The sequence below is a fragment of the Neodiprion pinetum genome, chromosome 2 (assembly GCF_021155775.2).
Source record: "Neodiprion pinetum isolate iyNeoPine1 chromosome 2, iyNeoPine1.2, whole genome shotgun sequence".
Classification (NCBI taxonomy): domain Eukaryota; kingdom Metazoa; phylum Arthropoda; class Insecta; order Hymenoptera; family Diprionidae; genus Neodiprion; species Neodiprion pinetum.
In genome coordinates, this window is record NC_060233.1 from 21,321,940 (window position 1) to 21,341,495 (window position 19,556).

Consider the following 19,556-nt stretch of genomic DNA (forward strand, 5'->3'; position numbering starts at 1 on the left):
CATGTCATACGTATTAGCCGAAGACGCTATGCAATGGGTTCAGCCCTTCAACGGGTATAACATTTCAGTAGACGACTTCATCTTCACAATAAAACAGGCTAACTCACTCGTACGACCGAACGAAAAATCAATATTCGCGAAAATGATCTTGCTCAGAATGACTGGAGATGCAGTAAAAATATTACATGGCAAAGAGTTCGTCACGATAGATGATATTATCAAAATTCTCGAACGACCTTTCCAGACTCTCAACGATATGAGCGACATGTTTATTACACTTACAGGAGGCAGCATAAAGCAAGGCTCATACAAGAATGTTCTAGTTTTTGGCGGGAAAGTAGATCGGTTAACAACGAAATTGCTAACCACGATTCTAGCCGAATATTCCCGCCACAGAGTCGATGGTTGGTTGAACCACATTGACCAACAGAGCCTACTGACTTTCATCAGAAGTCTTCACGATGAGCCAGAATTAAGGGTAGTCAGTCATAGATTAACCACACCCAGCGGCGCGATAGAAATTACTTTCGGTAAAGAGCGTGAATTGATGAGGCAACGACTATCAAGTGCTGGTCAGCTCTGTTCAGCCAATCTTCCTCCTCTGTGGCCGTCAACAGCCATTTCTCTTCCATCCACATCTTCACCTCCGACATCATCTCTACCTTCGGGATTACCACCACCCACCCCCTCCCTGCCATCTCCGTTTCTGCCGTCCACTGCAATCCAATAACCTCACTCACCCCCGCCCCCGGCGCCGGCCACATACGCACAAGCAACATCCGAAAACGGAACCAGTGATCAGCCTGACATAGTTCAGCAATTTTGAAGCCGTTCAAGTCACTCGGCCGCGGAATGCCGCCATGTTCTCAAACAATTCTGCACAAAATGTAAACGAATCGGTCATTGACACACGTTGCCGATTTATCGATACTTATAGACAGGACCGGAGTCAAGAACATTACTGTAATTACTGCAGACGGTTCGCACATATAATTGACAAATGTAGAACTCGCGCTTATAATAACGTCAACCGTAATTCAAACTATGACAATAATCAGATAATGACCGAACAGTCCTTAAAACCGAACGACGCCCGGTTTTCTCCCGGCGGCACCAATAAACAGCGTTCACAGCAAATCACGTGCTCATCACAAGATCAATAAAAGACAAACCACCAGTGATTCAAATTAATGCCCCTAAATTGTACGAGAATTTGACATTCATAGTTGACACAGGTGCCCACGTAAATCTAGAAAAAAATAGCGTCACTAGACCAAAAGTTCTGCGTACAGCAAAAGAACGGCTATCCCTTACCGGTATTACCAACCAGACAATCGACACAATTTCTAAGACCCAAACTCACATCAATGAAAACAGCCACACGTTTTATATGATCCCAGATAACTCCCTTACTCAGCAAGACGAACCCCTAAGGGGGTCGCACCTTTAAACGCCTGTCGTGAAACAAAACCCCTCGCGTTCGAACATCTCCTTCACGACTGTACCTCTGACGCTACCAGATCAGCTGACATATTACACGTATGCGATTACGATCTTGCTGGCTCTGACGTAGTTGCACACCTTACATTAAGTAACTTTAAATTCTTTCACAACACATCTCAGCAAATTTTTCGAGTACCAACGTTTGGACTCACCGATCTCACGCAATTAAACACAAAACCAGACCAAGTCTAAGTCCTTCCAGTAAAATTAAACTGCCAAACGTCAAACACTGCAATCGACAAGACTTTCGAAAGACAGAAAGATATACCCTGGACGAACTCGATCAAATACCGACGAATCAGGCAATCCGACTCCACCTAAGAAACGGAGCAACCCACAACCGACGGTTATTGAAAAATCTTTCGATTCTTCACGCAGCTAATCTTCTGACGACGAGGCACTCATGTTGTCACTTCTCCACTGTAAAAATAGCTCTCGTGATCCCGCAGTTGAACGTTGTCGAAAAATCTATACCTCCAGTAACTTGGAATCACATAAAAAACCGAACTTAGCACACCAGGCTGACATATCTGACAGTTCCGATGACTTGATGACACCCGACTCCGACTCAGAGGGCTATGACGCAGACTCAGACGAACGACTGTCCAGGTGTTCTAACTCAAAATACTATAATACACCAACATTCGCCGACTTTTTGCTAGACAGACGGCATCAGCCGTTAAGACGCAACGTCAATATCAAAGAAACAAATACCGACTTATTCGACCAGAATGACAACTTAGCCCACTGCATATCATCCGATTGCAAATTATCACAAGGTGTTGCCATAAAATTGGTGTAAAGAAAAATCGTAGACCGAACCCAACTGAACGGATTTTCTCTGGCAGTTACCGACGTCATTCCGACCCCCCCACACGGTGATAAATACATATACAATTTGGTGACTGAAACAAAGTATTATGAAAACCCACTCCAAAAGACTTCTTCCAAACCCTGACAAATTCAAAAAATATTTTGTTCGAAAACAAGATAAAATCCATATCAATTCCAAGACTAGGCTGCGGACTGGATAAACTAGATTGGAAGTCCGTACGCTGCATGATCCATTATATATTCAAAAACTCTGACATTAACATTAAGATCTGTAAAAACGACAGTTCATCCTGTACCACTTGGAATCAAGCCGATCCAACAGCTGTGCAGGTCAGTGTTTCAGCCACTCTTTCGCCCGCTGCACCGCAGCCACCTCAGCCTTTACCTCGATTTCCCTTCTCACCTGTTCGTGACACATTAAACCCCCCAGTAGCCGGATTCTGCAACTCTTTACCGAGTACTATCGATAACGTTACGTGGCGACGTTTGTCGCTTGCACTATCGATGGTTGAGACAGACAGTGATTCTGTAACTACGCGTCATCGAACAAAATCGTTGCAAGATGTGCTGTGTGTGAAACGACAAAAGTCGACAACTTTTATTGAAATGTGATAACGTCGCATATTACTATGAATTGTATAGGGACTTTAGTGATTTTAGGTAATATAATGTAAAGTGTCGGTCGCATCTGTGTAAATTTATATAAGCGCGGTTAGCTTGCCCGTTGTGTCAACAATAGTGAAACTGCTTATTCCTTTGTTCAAACTACCGTACTTTAATTATTTGAACCTACGATAAATTCTGTTTATATCTTGTTTCAAACTATGGCATCGTAAGTATAATATAACAATTATACATCATTTTAAAATCTGATGAAATTGAATATCAGTATGACATAATTTATAAACGTATATCTAAACGCTTTGTAAAAAAAGAATTAGAAGCGGACGGGCGACGGATGCACAATTAGCGGCAATGGTGCAGTTTTTCGAAACACACAAAGGGATTGCGGAAGAGAAATTCCTAATTATGAATAAAAAGGAAGAACTCCGTAAAAAATAGGATCAATTGGCAAATGCTTTAAATATAGCAAAAGGTGCAACCAAAACCACAGCTCAATGGCAAGTAGTACGTATAATCCAAGACATAATATTTTTAATTATATTTTACCAATTGCAATATAAATAACTTGAACGATCAAATTTCATGTACACAGACTTGAAGAGATATGAAATGTCGAACATCACAGAAAGTACGTAAAATTACAAATCAGCGTAATGCAACAGGCAATAAAGAAATTGACGAAGTTCCATTGACACCATTAGAGCTAAGAGTCATTGGAATCATTGGCAAAAACTACGTTGCAGGTAGCTTTGATTGTCCAGGTAGCGTTCCTGAAAAAGAGGTATTTATTATATAGTTTGTGGAAATTATATTTAAGTTGACATTGAAGTAGTTGAATACATGATTTGTAATATACTATTAATACTCCCATTGTAACATTGAATTTTTGTTTCGTTGACTTGAAATAGGAGTTACAAGAACAGCTTGCTGCAGGCGACTCCTCACCATTATTAAAACCTCCACGTGTAATTAGCATCTTTGACCACATAGCGAGTACATCAACATGCACTGATGTTTTTGAATCAGACGTTGCCAATGACTATGGAGATAACGGTATGACTTTGTTATTATGAAGTATTCTGAATCGTTGTTCCATTTCAAACATTATTATTTTTAATACCGATAGAAAACCCCAATGTTGACCTCATTGACTGGGAATATATGGAATTGAGCAACACCGATGAAGGCATTGCAGAAAGTAAAATGCAAGTCAAAAATATAAAAGAAAATATAGAAAAACACGCACTAATAGAAACATTGGATGTACAAAACAAATCGGCAGCAGTCAATGCCAAGAGCCACCGATACTTCAAAGATTAACAAAAAAAAAAACCTTACACAACCGACAGTGCCCCAACTACAGGACCAAGAGAACGTATGTATTCTCAATTTACATTGAACTTAGAATGTTGTACGTGATTCTGTCATAAATGTTACATGTGTACAATATCATCATTTATGAATTTTAAAGAACACTGATACGATATCGAATATAGACTATGTAGTAACAATTATGCTATTCTGTTTCAAGGAAGACAATCTAAACAATTATCTTCTACACGGGACCAGTTTGCAGCAATTGCTGAGTCACATGCCCAATCAACGATGGTTAGTTGTAATTTCAGTAGAACTGCTATCTATTTACTATATGATATAGGATAATTTTCATTTACACAAACTATTTTCGCAGATGCTAGCTGAAGCTGCAAAATTACAGGCAGAAGAGACAAAGCGTCATGCTGATGCTATGGGTCGATTGACAGAAGCGATGGAACGGCAAGCTGATGCAGCTGTGCAAAACGCTGAAATGAAAAAACGAGAATCGAAGTCATGCCTCAGCTAGTGGAAGTACTATCACAGATTTTACCAACTCACCAATAATAGTACAGTATAGTGTAGTGTAGTGTAGTATAGGACTCCATCGTAAACAACAAACTATTGAACATGGACCAAAGTTTATATCAATAAGTATTATTTAAATTCAAAATGCCAAAACGTATTCTAGTCAAAATATAGATATTATGTACTCGTCTTATGATATACAAATATAATATCAAAATGTTAAACCGATAAGTGATATAGTGAAAATAGAGATATATGTACTCGTTTTAGAATATACAAATATAATATCAAAATGTTAAACCAATAAGTAATATATAAGAAATTTAAATACACGTTATAGTTTTATAATAATAATAAATACATATATTATTATTCAGATTTTACAAATTTATTGAAAATTCGGTAAACTAAATTTAATATTATGTCGTATTACATTGTGATATGCCTCGGTTTCACGGACGCGAACCAAGCAAGAACTACCCATCCCTTTGCCCAGGGTACCGCTATCCCTAGACGGCTAGCAGGCCCATACACCCGTATACTTGAGTATGGCCTACGCGCCGCGTCAGCCAAGTCAGGGGTACGGAATTTGCCAGAAACAAAAACATAAAACCACCCCTGACTTGTGCCACCTCCACTGCGATACGTAAGCATATCTTGGGTATATAACGAACGGCCGGACCCAAAAGTCCCAGTGTATTGACATTCATAGTAGTCTGCGCTCCGCTCAGCAAAATCTCAAAATTAAATCAATCGATGAAGAGTAACTTGTTCCCCCGTACCAATATTATGCCTCTCATGGTCTACATCCACCGTAACAACATTATATCTTTCATAATCTAAATCATGCATGTATTAACCGATCTTGAATACGGCGAGCAAGTGCAAGAAGCGGAAGATTATTGTCGTCATCATCATCCATGTTCGCCATGTTAGGTATATTTATTACATATTCATTTGGATCCTCATACATATCTGGTTGTAGCCCAAAATCAATACGCATATTGTGTAATACTGCGCAGGCATTAACAATTTTTCCAGCCATTCCAGGCTCATATTGCAAAACTCTGTGTTTAGAAAGACACCTCCACGTACTTCTAAGCGCTCCAAACAATCGTTCAATACAGTTTCTTGCACTACACAACGATTGATTATAATTGAAACGTTGGGTTTCTTCTCGTTCATTAGGTAATGGAGTCAGGCGTGGTTCCAAGGGGTAACCCTGGTCACCTGATAAAATATTCAACATTATGAGTAATTTATTTATCAATGAATCACCATGTTAAAAACTACTATTCATAAATGTTACAAGTTTCAAGTTACAACTTACCAATAAGAAACGTTCTTTCTCCTCGATTATATTCACGCTCCATTATGCGTCGTACAGAGGATGTATTCCATATGTATGTATCATTTCTTGCCCCAGGATAACGTGCATTGATGTTTAATATCGTTAAATTAGGATCACATATCTGCATGGAAAACGTTTTCATTATCCATAGTTGTGTGTTTTATTACACTCGTATTTGCTACGTATCTACGTGATAACGGTTAAAAATTGTACCGCTTGCACATTGAGTGAGTGATATCCATGGTGATTAACATATGCCACCTGATGTTCTCTAGGCCCAAACAATGCGACATGAGTGCAATCAATTGCTCCAATAGCTCCTTGAAATGGTTGACGTGCGGTGACAAATTGAGATGCTGCTCGTTGCCGGTCTTCCGGAGTCATGGGAAATTGTACCCATGGCTTTAGTAATCGTTCATTAATAGCATTTGTGACATCACGAATGCACCGGCTCACTGATGACTGACTTAATGAGATATCGCACTGGTCTCCTACTGGACGTTGATAATAACCGGTAGCATAAAATCTCACAGCTGTTAATACCTGTCACGTGAATATACTAAGTATAGTTCACAATAAAATGCAAATGGGTAATTGGCATGCAAACATAATACTCGTGTTTGGACTAAGAGTCCACTGTCCCTCACACGTTGTAAACTAGGCTGTAGAGTGTCAATCAGGTCTGCTGCAAGTTGTGGGTTTATGCGGTATAATTCAATAAACTCTTCATTTGTTAAATCAAATGAGTCTTGCTCTCTTCGCATCAACTTGCGTTCTAATGTTTGTTCTAAACGCCTGACTCTACAATCTAAATTTAATACATCTATCGCAAGATGACCCTCTGCCATCCTGCAAAAATTTGAATGAATTAAAAATTTAAAACAACTTGTATTACACCTCATAATACGTTTACACGGATGACGCGTAAACATCGGAATGCTTTATAAACAAACATAACCTATCAGTTATCAGATTTCATTGAATCAATCATTTGACTTGAATGATAAAAACATATATGATACAGAAAACTTGGCACTTACCTCAACTATAGCCACTATACTTCAGTATTAATAACCGAATAAATTAATTCACAATGGCATAGAACGTTCTTGTAACTCCGTATAATGGCTTTTAACTCTTTTTCTTTAACCAAAGGCGCCTATTGCGCGTAGCTTATGTAGGTAGTACTATAAAACACAACATTCAAGCCTAAACGAGCGTTCTTCAGTCCTCGTTAAGCTAAGCAACATTCGTCGATAGTTAGCGACGCGGCCGTCCAACAAACATCGACATCACGGCTGTAGAGAATCACTTCAAACGAAAAACGTCGATAGCATTGGTTAACGATAGCGATAATTATCGATAGCGAGTTACAGAATCCGGCTACAGATCTTCTCCCGCACCATAAGCGCGCGTCACACGCTCCTAGCCTCTTTCGCCACCCCCTCTCCCTGCCCAGAGACGCTTTTACAATTCATCCTTCTCACCTTCCAATTACTCCTTCTGCCCCCCCCCCTCGCCGTCACCTCCGCTGGTAGTTTCCTATAACAGCTCCGCAGACGAGCTACAGCAAACCCTGCAGCAACAAAACACAAAACTGACACTTACTGTGACAGGAATTCCCGTCCTCGCGCCTTCGTCCCTAGTTCACAAGTTTACTTACTCAATGAGACCGAAACGAAACTCGGAGACAATTACAAAGGGCTGTACTAGATGAAACGTACCATTAACCATATCAGTGCTGAAATATATCTCCCGAATAACAAGACAAAAGTAGTCCACATGAATAAACTCAATACAGCACGCTGACGTTACTATAAATCAACCCCGACTCTCGTTTCTGAAATCTCCCCCCCACCATCCCGCGCCACGCACATTCTACTTCCAAAATATTATGTCATGACACCACTACATCATGAACAACCAAACGTCGATAATGAAGTTATCAACAGCTCCACAATTAATTGGCTGACCGGATCTTAATCAGACCTTATTTTCATAACGTATTATTACAGGTCCTTCATAACTGTTAACGGCACTAATAACTCGGTACCATACTCCATGAAGCGAATAGAGCCAAATCCGGGTCTCTATTTTGAACAACTAAGAAACCTTCGGACCTTTAACAACCAATGGAGAATGATCAACTTTATCGACCTCGGTAACATATTCCAGGAATTCAATCGCATCTCCGAATATTTAGACATGATTCGTAATGAATGTACCGCAACATGGAACCATTGTAACACAGGTGACCATACACGCATGTTGACCCAGAGATTGAATCCGTCCAGGAAATACCAGACTAAAATAAAAAAATTGATAGGCCACCGCCTCAACAGCAAATCCCATGTGGAATTGGCTAAACTCGTAACACGTCACAAAAAAACGAGGTGCCATATACTTCATAGGCGCGATCGCAAAAGCACTTTCGGGACGCTAGACGCAGAAAACGGACAATGCCTAAACAATCAAATCGACAACTTGTATAATGACATAAAACACTTAGCGACACTACTTAACGAACAAACACACGTTGTACAGTCAACTTTCGCAATCTATAAAAATAAACTCGACAACATTATACAGCGTGGTTGTGACTAAGATGATGTACTCATAATACTTACGAACCAGGGAATTACTTCCAAAGCTCAAATATCAAATAACAAATTCGCAATAGCTCTCATTAACCGTTTAGTCGAGCTAGACGTATATATGAACAAGTTTGAAATTGATCTAAGTAACCTGGTTGAAGCCACCTTATTCGCACAAAATGGTATCATTCACCCAAAAGTCCTGTCCCCAGCACAGATCATATCTAGTCTTCAACACATTCAAAATTTGAAACCTCAACTCGAATTTCCGATACCTATGGACGCCCCCTACGCTGGAAGAACTGAATAGCATATCGAGCTTAGACATCGTTTACATCAAACCACGTCTGATTCACGTCATAACTATCCCATTATTAAATAACGACGCCTTTAACCTTCCTCACCTACTTTCAATACCTGCAAAACAAAAATACGACTCGACAGATAATAATTCGCGTTCATACAGCCCGCAAGCGATTACGTAGCGATAGCCTTCAATCGCACATCGTACTTCCAATTATCGGAACTCAGTTTTTCAAAGTGCATCCCAACTGAAAACATCTACATGTGAGGACTAAACCAACCTCTGTTCCATATCGGAAACCATAAACTTTGCGAAGTAGATCTATTCTTGAATCCTTGGCAATTAGCAACCACAAACTGCGACATGAGACTGGCATCATTCACTGGCACGTACTGGACTGCATTGCCTAACTCGAATTCATGAATCTATTCTGCTTCCAAAACAGCAACGCTACATAACTTATATCCCAGCGACTTCACGTACCGTGTTTCGATTTCAGGTGCTGGCACCATACATCTTAATAACACGTGTACTGGACATACTAGAGAGACGACCCTGACTACTAGCAGACGTTTCTAATCAATTGAATCCAACTCATATATTCCTGACTTTCATCTTGATCTGCAAGCAATCTACAAAAATCTCAATTCAAACCCTTCGACTAATCTATCAACGGTATCTATCTCTCCATTAAGGAAACCCTCGTTTGTTAACATCCATGACTAAGCCGTCACTGGTATAACTTTACGCGAGATGGAGAGACAAAGCACTGACATCAGTACTTGCTATCGCGCGCGTCAAGGTACTTACCTTCTCACAAACAACCTTACCTACGCCCGTATATCCCTCATCGCTTTTGCCCCCATATACTCAATCTTAAAATTTTTGCTGTTCTCCAATATCCTGAAATTGTGTGCCGCATATGCCACCGAAATTCGAAACCCAAACAATCGCGGCCCCACCATTTGACCGGATCTGCTGTACCCACTATCTCACATCCTTACATGTTTCCTGAAAACATTGAGCATACCCAACAGTCCCAAAAATCAAAGCGCCCCTCCCAATCCCCGGCCAGGCTAGCGCTATCAGCTAATGACGACCTTGCACGCTCTCCGTGGTTAGATTACGGGATGCTTGACCGACTTTAACATCTCGCCACCATGGCTCCTGTATCGCAGTTAATGTCATATACCGCGTTATCGTTTCTACCCAATCTCCGGCTCTCACACGACAATAATTGCTATATGTTTACGCTTGTCTGCTATTTACAAATCTACATTACTGTATACTTAGGACGTAAGCCAACTCCGACTATAACTACATCAAATGGAATAAATCCTACACTGCCTACAAAACCCCTTGAATTCTTTCAATACTTTTAAGAAGTATTGTAAACTAGAAATAAGTATACTAACCCGCTTAAACCCGCAATAACCCTAGGCGCTCATCATAAAATCATTCGATGTACCATCATAATATGTACTACCTTCTGTACCGAATATCCATCTTCATAACAATGATAACATGACAAATCAACCAATCTGTACCTAGTTTAAGCTCATGTTCGATAAATATTTCAATTACCTTCCTTTAGTATAAGCCCAATTTGTAAACACACATGTTATAATTCTCAAATGTCTAATTCGTGAAGGTAAATATTTCGATTGATCTTTAAGTTCAATTCACAAGTAACCACATACTTATGGGAACACATATATTGTTATATCTAGGTATCGTTCAATATCCAACGTTTTAAACTAAACCACTATGAACATATTCACCTTGTAATCATACATTCTCAAAATATTGTATTCACAACTTTCGCATATGCATACCATGTACCATCTTAATCATTTATAATAATACGACACACACACAATCGAAGCTTCACTCACTCATCATAACGCAAACAGATTACAAAGTTATGTACAACAGATTATAACCAGCGACTTCAATCGTTTCCGGCTATTCGATCCCCGACTTCTTCTAATTCTAAACATTCGCTCGCTCTCCATCATCAATGTTTCCTTCAAGGGGAGGGGCAGGGGGGGGGGAGGTGTTACGTCCGGCATATCACCACACGTCCCCCTGATCCCTATCATTTCATTTCTATCCTCCTATTTCCATTCTGGCTCACTCCACTCGCTTTTTGCCGACTCTGCTATTTCTATTCCCCACCATTTTGCACACTTTACGTCTAATCCTCTTTACCTCAGGCATTCCGATTCCAAAGTTCGACACGAACAAGTTTTTCTTTCCAACACTTAACAATCTTAAGTGTAAGTTTACTCATCAATTGTTAACTACATACTCCACTCAAAACTACTCCGCGAATTATCCAACCAAATATACAGTTCATACCTCAAACACTCAAACGGTATTTAACCCTATCCCAAGTTCCGGTTGTCTCCGGACGTAAAGGTTTAGACGTAAGGTGTGCAAAATGGTGGGGAATAGAAGTAGCAGAGTCGGAAAAAAGTGAGTAGCATGAGCCAGAATGTGAATATGAGGATAGGAATAAAATGATAAGGATACTACAAGGATCGTGGGAGAGTGGCAACATAAGCGAGACGTGTGGTGACATGCCGGACGTAACAGTGTTACGAGAAATAAGGCTAGTAGAAGAAATTTATTTTTTTTTATTGAAAAAAAAATAATAGAAATAAAAAAAATACCACCCTGAAAAAATTTGAGGATTTACAGAAAATGTCAAAGTTTATTATGATAAAAAGAAAAAAAAATCAAAATTGGTTATCATCGAGAAATTTTCGATCTTTTCCAAAAATCCAAAAACAACGATGAAGATAGGTTTCAATAATTCTTTTGTAGTTTTTTCAAAAAGCGCATTGTAAGACAGAAATTGTTTCAGAAAAAACGTTCCGATAAGTCAAATTTTGGAAAAGTTATAACTATTCCAAAAAAGCTATTATTTCAACAATTCATGACTTTTTTTGGCGTCGTAAAAATATTTAAAAAAATTCCGAGCAACCTATTTCATAAGGTAGAAATGGAAAAAAAAACTTTCAGCCAAATCGAAAGGGGTCGGGTTCAAAAGTGGTCGATTTGGCGTGGAATGCCCCATACATATTATATACATCACTGTACAATGTCGAATTGTACCACATACGCTACGATGCAGTAAATATAAAGCCAAAGCACATCTCATAACTTGAGGTCCAGTTTATTTACATGGCCTACAGCCCCACGGAAGCGTGTAGGTCGTGTCGTGGAATACGATCCGCTTGTCGTCATTCCATCTCACAAGGAAACTGCCTGAGGTGTCCCACTCCCGATTTCGACCATTTGACGATATGTTGTTCTTCATCGAAATCTAAGCGACACATTTTTTTTTTTTATCGGCGGAAAAACGGTGTAAAGCGGTGAAATCAGCCGCCAAAGTTGGGCATCCTCAGTGGTTGTTTCATAGTTTCGCATACTTCCGGTTGCGATATTTGAATGAAACCAATTAGAGAATAATTCTTATGATCAATAATGAAAAATGCATTTTGGCCGGTTACGACGGGGTTGAATAGTCGAAAATAATAGAGGTTGAAAGTTGAAAAATTTTTATAACTAAAAAACTATCATGCGGATTTTAATGAAATTGATTGCATTTGAAGCAGCAGTAAAGTAAAGGATACATGTTTTTGCGTTCTCCGAAATAACGTCACTTAGGGGGTGAACTACCCTTATACACGTGCAGCCGAATTCCCATTAGAATCGCACTATTCTGCTTCAATTCATCTTATCTAACATTACAAAGCTTTTTCTAAGCTACAATTTAGGAGCTTCTTCATTGCAATAAATTTCGGTTACATTTATAACAAAAACCACTCCCACAAATTGCAAAACGGTTTCTGGAATAGTTTCTCATACGATCGTGAAATCTTCCGGAGCTCGGTATTTCAGTAATTTGTGAGGTTACTGGAATCGATTCCGAGCTCACAATTTTGGAATCAACATGGCTAATGATGGAAACACTTAGGACTTTCATTATTATTTTTTCCAAAACATCAAAAGAAATCGGAAAGTTAACATGGAATGGCTTGTATACCATTGAAGAAATGAAAGTTATTGTGTGACGCAGAAGCACCAAAACAATTAGATTTTGTTTCGGCGAAGTTCTAATTTTATCTGCCTATTGCGACGTATTATGCGAGACATATGATAAAAATAAATCAGTTGTTCTGGTTGACTGGCCAGACAATAAATGCAGTCGTTATGTGCAGCCGAGCATCAATTGATATTATTGATTCTGACCTTGCAATTTTGGAATCATCACATAGTAGATGGCACAGAATTATATAAATATGATATTGTTAGATTTATGAAATAAATACAACGAATGAGGGAAATCGGGATCTATTTTATTTTATAAATCCAAACACGTCAGTGTTGCTCTAAGTCTATAGTCTAATAATTTTTTTCTTTTTCCCGTCCGATTTCTTCGCTATCCGTCCACCGTCAAGTGCACATTATTGTACACCGATGAATAAAAATCTCGACTTACTACGAACCCTACAATGTATTGAATGACAACAATAATTGGTTATTCTTCGGCAAATTATTCCTGTATACGGAGGAATATGCATTGCATTACTCATTATAAGTACTGCAATAATGGTAATCGTCGAAAAAATGACAAAAACATAAGGACTTCTTGCACAAGGAATGACGAGTAATCGCAATATTATCGCATCCTGTAATTTCACAATGTGAGGAACAAGTTTCTCCGAACCCGAAGTCCACAGGATTTTCGAATCTTTCTGGCTTCACTTTGGTGTAACTACTTTTGAACCAAAAATACTTGAAAAGGTTGACATATCATGGACATGATAATTAATTGTGAGTCAGGGATTGCAATTCAATAATGTTATGTCTCAGATGTAAATTTAGATCATAATTCATCAATAAAACACTGTGAGAGCAAAGTCTGATAAAATTTTTCCACACCCTACAACCATGAACGTCAAGGGGTTGGGTCTTTCCGGTTGTTCCTTTGAGGATAGTTTGCAATAAAACGTCTCTACTTGGAGGTGTTGCCTCACGTACAGCTACAGGGCAGTGGCCACTCCATGAATCAATCAATAGTGCACTTTTTGAACCAACGTTGGGGAAAAAAACATGTAGCAACCAAGTTTTAAAATGTTCTGAAAATATAATAATATGATATTTACTACTGTACACACTACTTTTCCATTTCCATAAAGGAATAATCATGGAATTTATAACACGTTTATACCTGAAGTAAATTTACCGGACTTCGATACTTCTATGTACATATTATCTGATCCAAACAATGTCTGTTGCACAATTGGACCGAACATACCACTTGGTTCTTTTAGAACCAAATAAAGTAGGAAAAGAAGTATTCCTTCAGCTGATATAGTTGGCTGAATTGTGTAACTGTGTGTAGTAAAAGCAACTGACTGCACTAGACATTCCACCTTCTTTTCTTCTTCGACTGCTAAAGTTCTCCCAGAATGCATTTCTAATTCGAATCCACTTTCATCTGAATTATACACATTCGATAAACCGTATATTTTTAAATTTTGCTTCACACCTGGTAGAAATTGTTCAGCTTGTTCTCTCAAACTTTCGGCATTTTCAATCGTTTTTTTTTTTTTGGTAATAAATTTATTAATTTTCCTCGATACAATATGAAGGGCAATTTTGAATAAATTCGCCCAATGTTCAGATGCTTCAAACCAAAAATCTTCATGGCCTATTTCTTTCTGGGCTTGTAGCGCCCACCTTCGTAAATCACTATCGTGCACTGGTAATCTATCATCAACAGCGAATTTGAAGTTCTGCCATGTGTAGTCACAAACTTTAGCAATTTTCGGCTTTCATGTTTCGCCCTTATTTAAATAATGAGCCCAGCGGCGTAATTGGCGAACATATTTCACTTTTTTGAACTTCTGGCGGACACTTTCAATGTTCAAATTTTTTTTCCAGATCTCCAATAATCAACTGCTCTTGACTTGTATTCGTATGACATGTTCTTGTCATTGCTGGTGCATGCGTCTGGAGGCGATTTTGGTTCATAAATTGCAGATGACCATTCTTCATCCGCTACTATTTCCATTTTAAAATTTTTATAGTGTTCTGCAAAGTACAGGCAACTTTCTTTCCCCATATCAACGCCAGTGTATTCATCCATTGCATTTAATAATATGCTTTCAAAATGATTTTTCAACTGTATTTCCTCATCACTTACGAGCGTTTGATCAATATTGAAATGTTGTCACAAGTAACTGTATAACGAATAAATATTTGTTTCTTGCATATAGAGGTCAATGAAAATGATGTCAATTTGTTAACCGCAACAGGCAGATAAAATTAGAACTTCGCCGAAACAAAATGTCATTCTTTTGGTGCTTCTGCGTCACAAGATAACTTTGATTTCTTCAGTGGTATACATGCCATTCCATGTTAAATTTCTGATTTTTTTTAATGTTTTGGAAAAAAATAATAACCAAAGCCCTAAGCGTTTACAGCATCAGCCATGTTGATTCCAAAATTGTAAGCTCGGAATCGATTCCAGTAACCTCACAAACTACTAAAATATCGGGCTCCGGGAGATTTCACGATCGTATGAGAAACTATGCCAGAAACCGTTAGGCAATTTGTGGGAGTGGTTTTTGTTATAAATGCAGCCGAAATTTATTAAGACGAAGAAGCTGCTACATTGTTGCTTAGAAAGAGCTTTGTATAGTTAAATATGACGAATTCGGCTGCACGTGTATAAGGGTAGTTCACCCCCTAAGTGACGTTATTTCGGAAAACACAAAAAAACGTGTCCCCTACTTTTGTCTGCCGTTTCAAATGCAAATAATTTTATCAAAATCCGAAAAACATTTTTTTTGTTATAAAATTTTTTAACTTTCAACCCCTTTAATTTTCGACTACTGAACTCTGTCGTAACCGCCCTAAATGCATTTTTCATCATTCGTCATAGGAATTATTCTGCATTTGGTTTCATTTGAATATCGCAACTGGAAGTATGCGAAACTATGAAACAACCACTGAGAATGCCCAACTTTGGGGGCTGATTTTACTCCTTTAAACCGTTTTTCCGCCGATAAAAAAAAAATACGTGTGGCTTGGATTTCGATGAAGAATGACATATCCTCGAATGGTCGAAATCGTTGGGGGGGGGGGGGGGGGGGGCGAGACCTTAGGCAGTTTCCTTGTCAGTGTTAGCTTCTTCTGTTCCACAGTATAAACTTCATGCTTCTGACTTAATACCCAATTCTGATGTTTTATTACATTTTTATGTTGTAAAGCACATTCCTTATAATCGTTAAAAGTTATTGTTTTTAATGCTTTCACACCCTTGACCCGTTTTGAATCTTTCTTATCTCCTAACACTCGAAATAAATATAATTTAGCTCCTAATCCAACGAATTCTAACATCATCTTTCCATTATTCTCGTCTTTCATTAGGCCGAGGACTTTTTTTATTTCCTAAAGGCATTCCATAGACGTTACCATGTGGGCAAGGGTACGGGACACGTGTCGAATTTGTACAAGTCCTTCTTTCATACACTAGTATATGTGAGGGACAGTGAATTGATAGATTAAACTAGCTGTAACAGTGTACATCAATTTTGCATAGTTTCCGAATTTCGTTATAACATAATTATAGTGGAAATCGTGAACGCAGGTTTTCGAAAGATCTAGAATGGAGAAGCCTGCATACAATGGCTTATTTAATTCGACTATCGTTTTACTTGATTCAACTATTATCATATTATCCTCCAAAATCGTGCAGCTATGGAAATTTGGTTTGGCAACAGCAACACTAGCACTGTATCTTTCATCCTATTTCGTTATCAGCCTGAAATCCTTGTACTTCCCAACATTTTCCATCGTTTCATTGGAAAGTGCGGGATTCATTGGTTTATAAAAGTTTTTTTCGAATTCATTAATGAATTTTTTCCGTAAATCGGTATTCAAGTATACATAATTTTTGATTCATGGTGTTTGCTGGAATTTCAGAACCTTGTGAATCTTAACTGACCTTAAGCCCGATTGCAAACATTGTTTGAAAACGCGATAATGAACAACATCGTTTTGTTTGGAAAGTAGCTTGGTGGTCAATTTCCACTGTTTACTATTTGATGGATCAAACGAATTTACCTCAACTAAAGTTCGATCTAAATTATATGCTGGTCTCGTTCCAGAGGATGACAAAACGTAGTATCTCTAGTTCCACTGCGAGGCCGTGACGTGTACAGAGTAAAAAGACAGAATACCCTGCTTCTCTATCTGGTTACGTCTATGCTTCATACTTTTTGTAGTTTAAAATAATAGAATTATAAAATAAGGAAATAACAGTTCGTTACTTAATATTTCCTTGAGGTGTGGTGCAGTTTTAAGTAGAGCTTTGGGGTGGGTTGTAATCCTCTCGAAAGAGACCAGCATATAAATTGGATCGAACTTCACTTGAGGTATGTTCGTTTGATCTATCAAATATATCTGGTCTCGTTCTCGGGATTACAAAACGTAGATGTTAAGAGTTCCCTTTTGTTTCATAATTTTTTGAAATACGATCTGAAAATACACTTTTTTTCACATATATCTCTTTGTATTTCTATATACACATATGTAGACAGTAGACAATACATGAGATACAGCTGATAGGTTTTGAGTCGCGACACGGGCAAGCGGCGAGATTTGACGCAGAGACAGCAAGTAAACATTGCACGCAAGTATGCGTCCATGCGTGAGGCCGATTTTGAGTTTTGTGATACACACATTTAACTAATTCGATACTTTGCCGAAACACTTTGATTATTACTAATACACTAATAGTAATAGTTTGTCATTAATGAATGAAGATTTTTATAAGAACACGGCCTCCGCAAAAGCTTTTCCGGTTTCTTTGAAGGGTCGGTTATAAAATCTTGCAAATACTTGCGAGGATTTCGACCAACCAGCTGTTTCTTCAATTCCATCAATATCTACGTCCTTTCGTAAGGCGGACGAGGTCGACGCGTGCCTAGAACTATAGGCTATAAATTCCTCGTTTACCTTGCTCTGCGTTAGAACAGTTCTTATCCACTGTCTAATTTTTTACGTAGAGGCCTTTTTGTACGGTTTCTTATGAGTGATTGATAACTCGTCACAGTCTTTTCTCAAGTCTTTGGTTACTTTCAAATATATCCCTGTTGTACTGACTGTACAGAGATGATGTTTTTCTGAGAAGGGAAGTTTCATAACCGGTTATTTAACTCCTGCTCTGGACGTCTTTATAAGGTCCATAATCTCTTCCTCCAGGCTATCAAATAGTCTTTTAATATTTCTGATTTTAATGAGCGAAAGCGTCTGGAGTATGTGAGCCGTGCCTAGAGCCAATAAGGTAACTAGCTTACCAGTCAGTTCAGATAGTGTCAATGTTTTAAGTTGGTATAACTTAGATAGGTAATCTAAAACTATAGACGGGTCCCACGTTCTATTGTATCTAGGTTTCAACGGACGGCATTTGCATACCTCTCTGAAGAATCTGTTCAGGATTATACTTGATGAAAAATTTTCTTTCAGTATCAGATATATTGCTGCTCTCATAGAATTCAAGGAAACCGTAAGATGCTCCTATCTGAAATTTGTCCGAAAGAAATTCCAACAAATCTGTTTCCTTGAATGATAAGGATCGATCTTCTTTGTTTTACAATATTGCCAACAGCTCTCAATTGGGCTTGAGTATTGCCTTACAGTTGCTTCGGATAAGGAAGCCATCAGTGTTTCTGTTGCAGGAATCGAGATTTTCCTCTTTGTAAATGCTGTTGTTACGCCCCGACGTACTGCCTTGGCGTACCTTTTGAAAATTCTATTTCATTTCATTTCTTTGATTACTTCAATGCACGTATATCATTTCATTCAAATCTCATATTCTAATAACAGCGAGTTCCACCCCTCCTGGCAAAAGTCACGTAGAGACCAACAACGATCCCTAGCATAAGGTTCCACTTTCGTTTATTTAGCTGGTACCAAGAACTGAGATGAGAGACTGCTGAGTTAGTATCAGTAGTGCTCAGCCTGGAAATATCCCTCTTTTTAAATTAAAATTGTAATCAATAACTAGGATAAAACACTACCTTCAGAACCATCAAATTAAAATAGATTACTCATTGGAATGTATGAATGAATGTGTAAACATTGCATGCAAATATCTTTTGTTCATATTTTCAATATGTCACCGACGAGATTGAGAATCGTCGGAACACCGTCGAAGAGCGAGAAGTAACGCTGACCACGTGGATTTGGGCGCCAGGAGGACGCCCTCGCACCTCATTGGCTAATTACCGTTGTAACTAATTACAACTGCAGCTCCTTGGACCCTCGGGCCCAAGAAGCCGCGTCTTTCGTCTGTCAAGTCGCGAAGTGCGTGGACGTAAACCCGGATTAGCCCTCTCGAGCAAGAGTAGCGTTTGGAAAATCTTAGTTGTGACCGACCTAAAGTCTCGCGCTAATTCGTTAAATTCGAGCATTCAGTTAT

General features: G+C 38.7%; 1 protein-coding gene across 1 annotated transcript; it reads right to left on the bottom strand.

Moving 5' to 3' along the window:
- Window positions 1-5,647: 5,647 nt before the first annotated feature.
- On the bottom strand, window positions 5,648-7,002 carry LOC124212248 (putative nuclease HARBI1). The gene is made up of 4 exons (XM_046612128.1): window positions 6,802-7,002; window positions 6,368-6,697; window positions 6,134-6,275; window positions 5,648-6,033 (listed from the first exon to the last, which is right to left on the bottom strand). Exons 1-4 carry the CDS (start codon window positions 7,000-7,002, stop codon window positions 5,648-5,650), a joined length of 1,059 nt encoding a protein of 352 aa, XP_046468084.1.
- Window positions 7,003-19,556: the final 12,554 nt, after the last annotated feature.

Excerpts from the sequence above, each read along its gene's own strand:
- LOC124212248 (XM_046612128.1), bottom strand. The coding sequence starts at position 7,002 with ATGGCAGAGGGTCATCTTGCGATAGATGTATTAAATTTAGATTGTAGA. Across the intron at positions 6,698-6,801 it reads TACAGCCTAGTTTACAACGT|GTATTAACAGCTGTGAGATT; the intron begins GTGAGGGACAGT and ends TTCACGTGACAG. Across the intron at positions 6,034-6,133 it reads AGAAAGAACGTTTCTTATTG|GTGACCAGGGTTACCCCTTG; the intron begins GTAAGTTGTAAC and ends ATATTTTATCAG.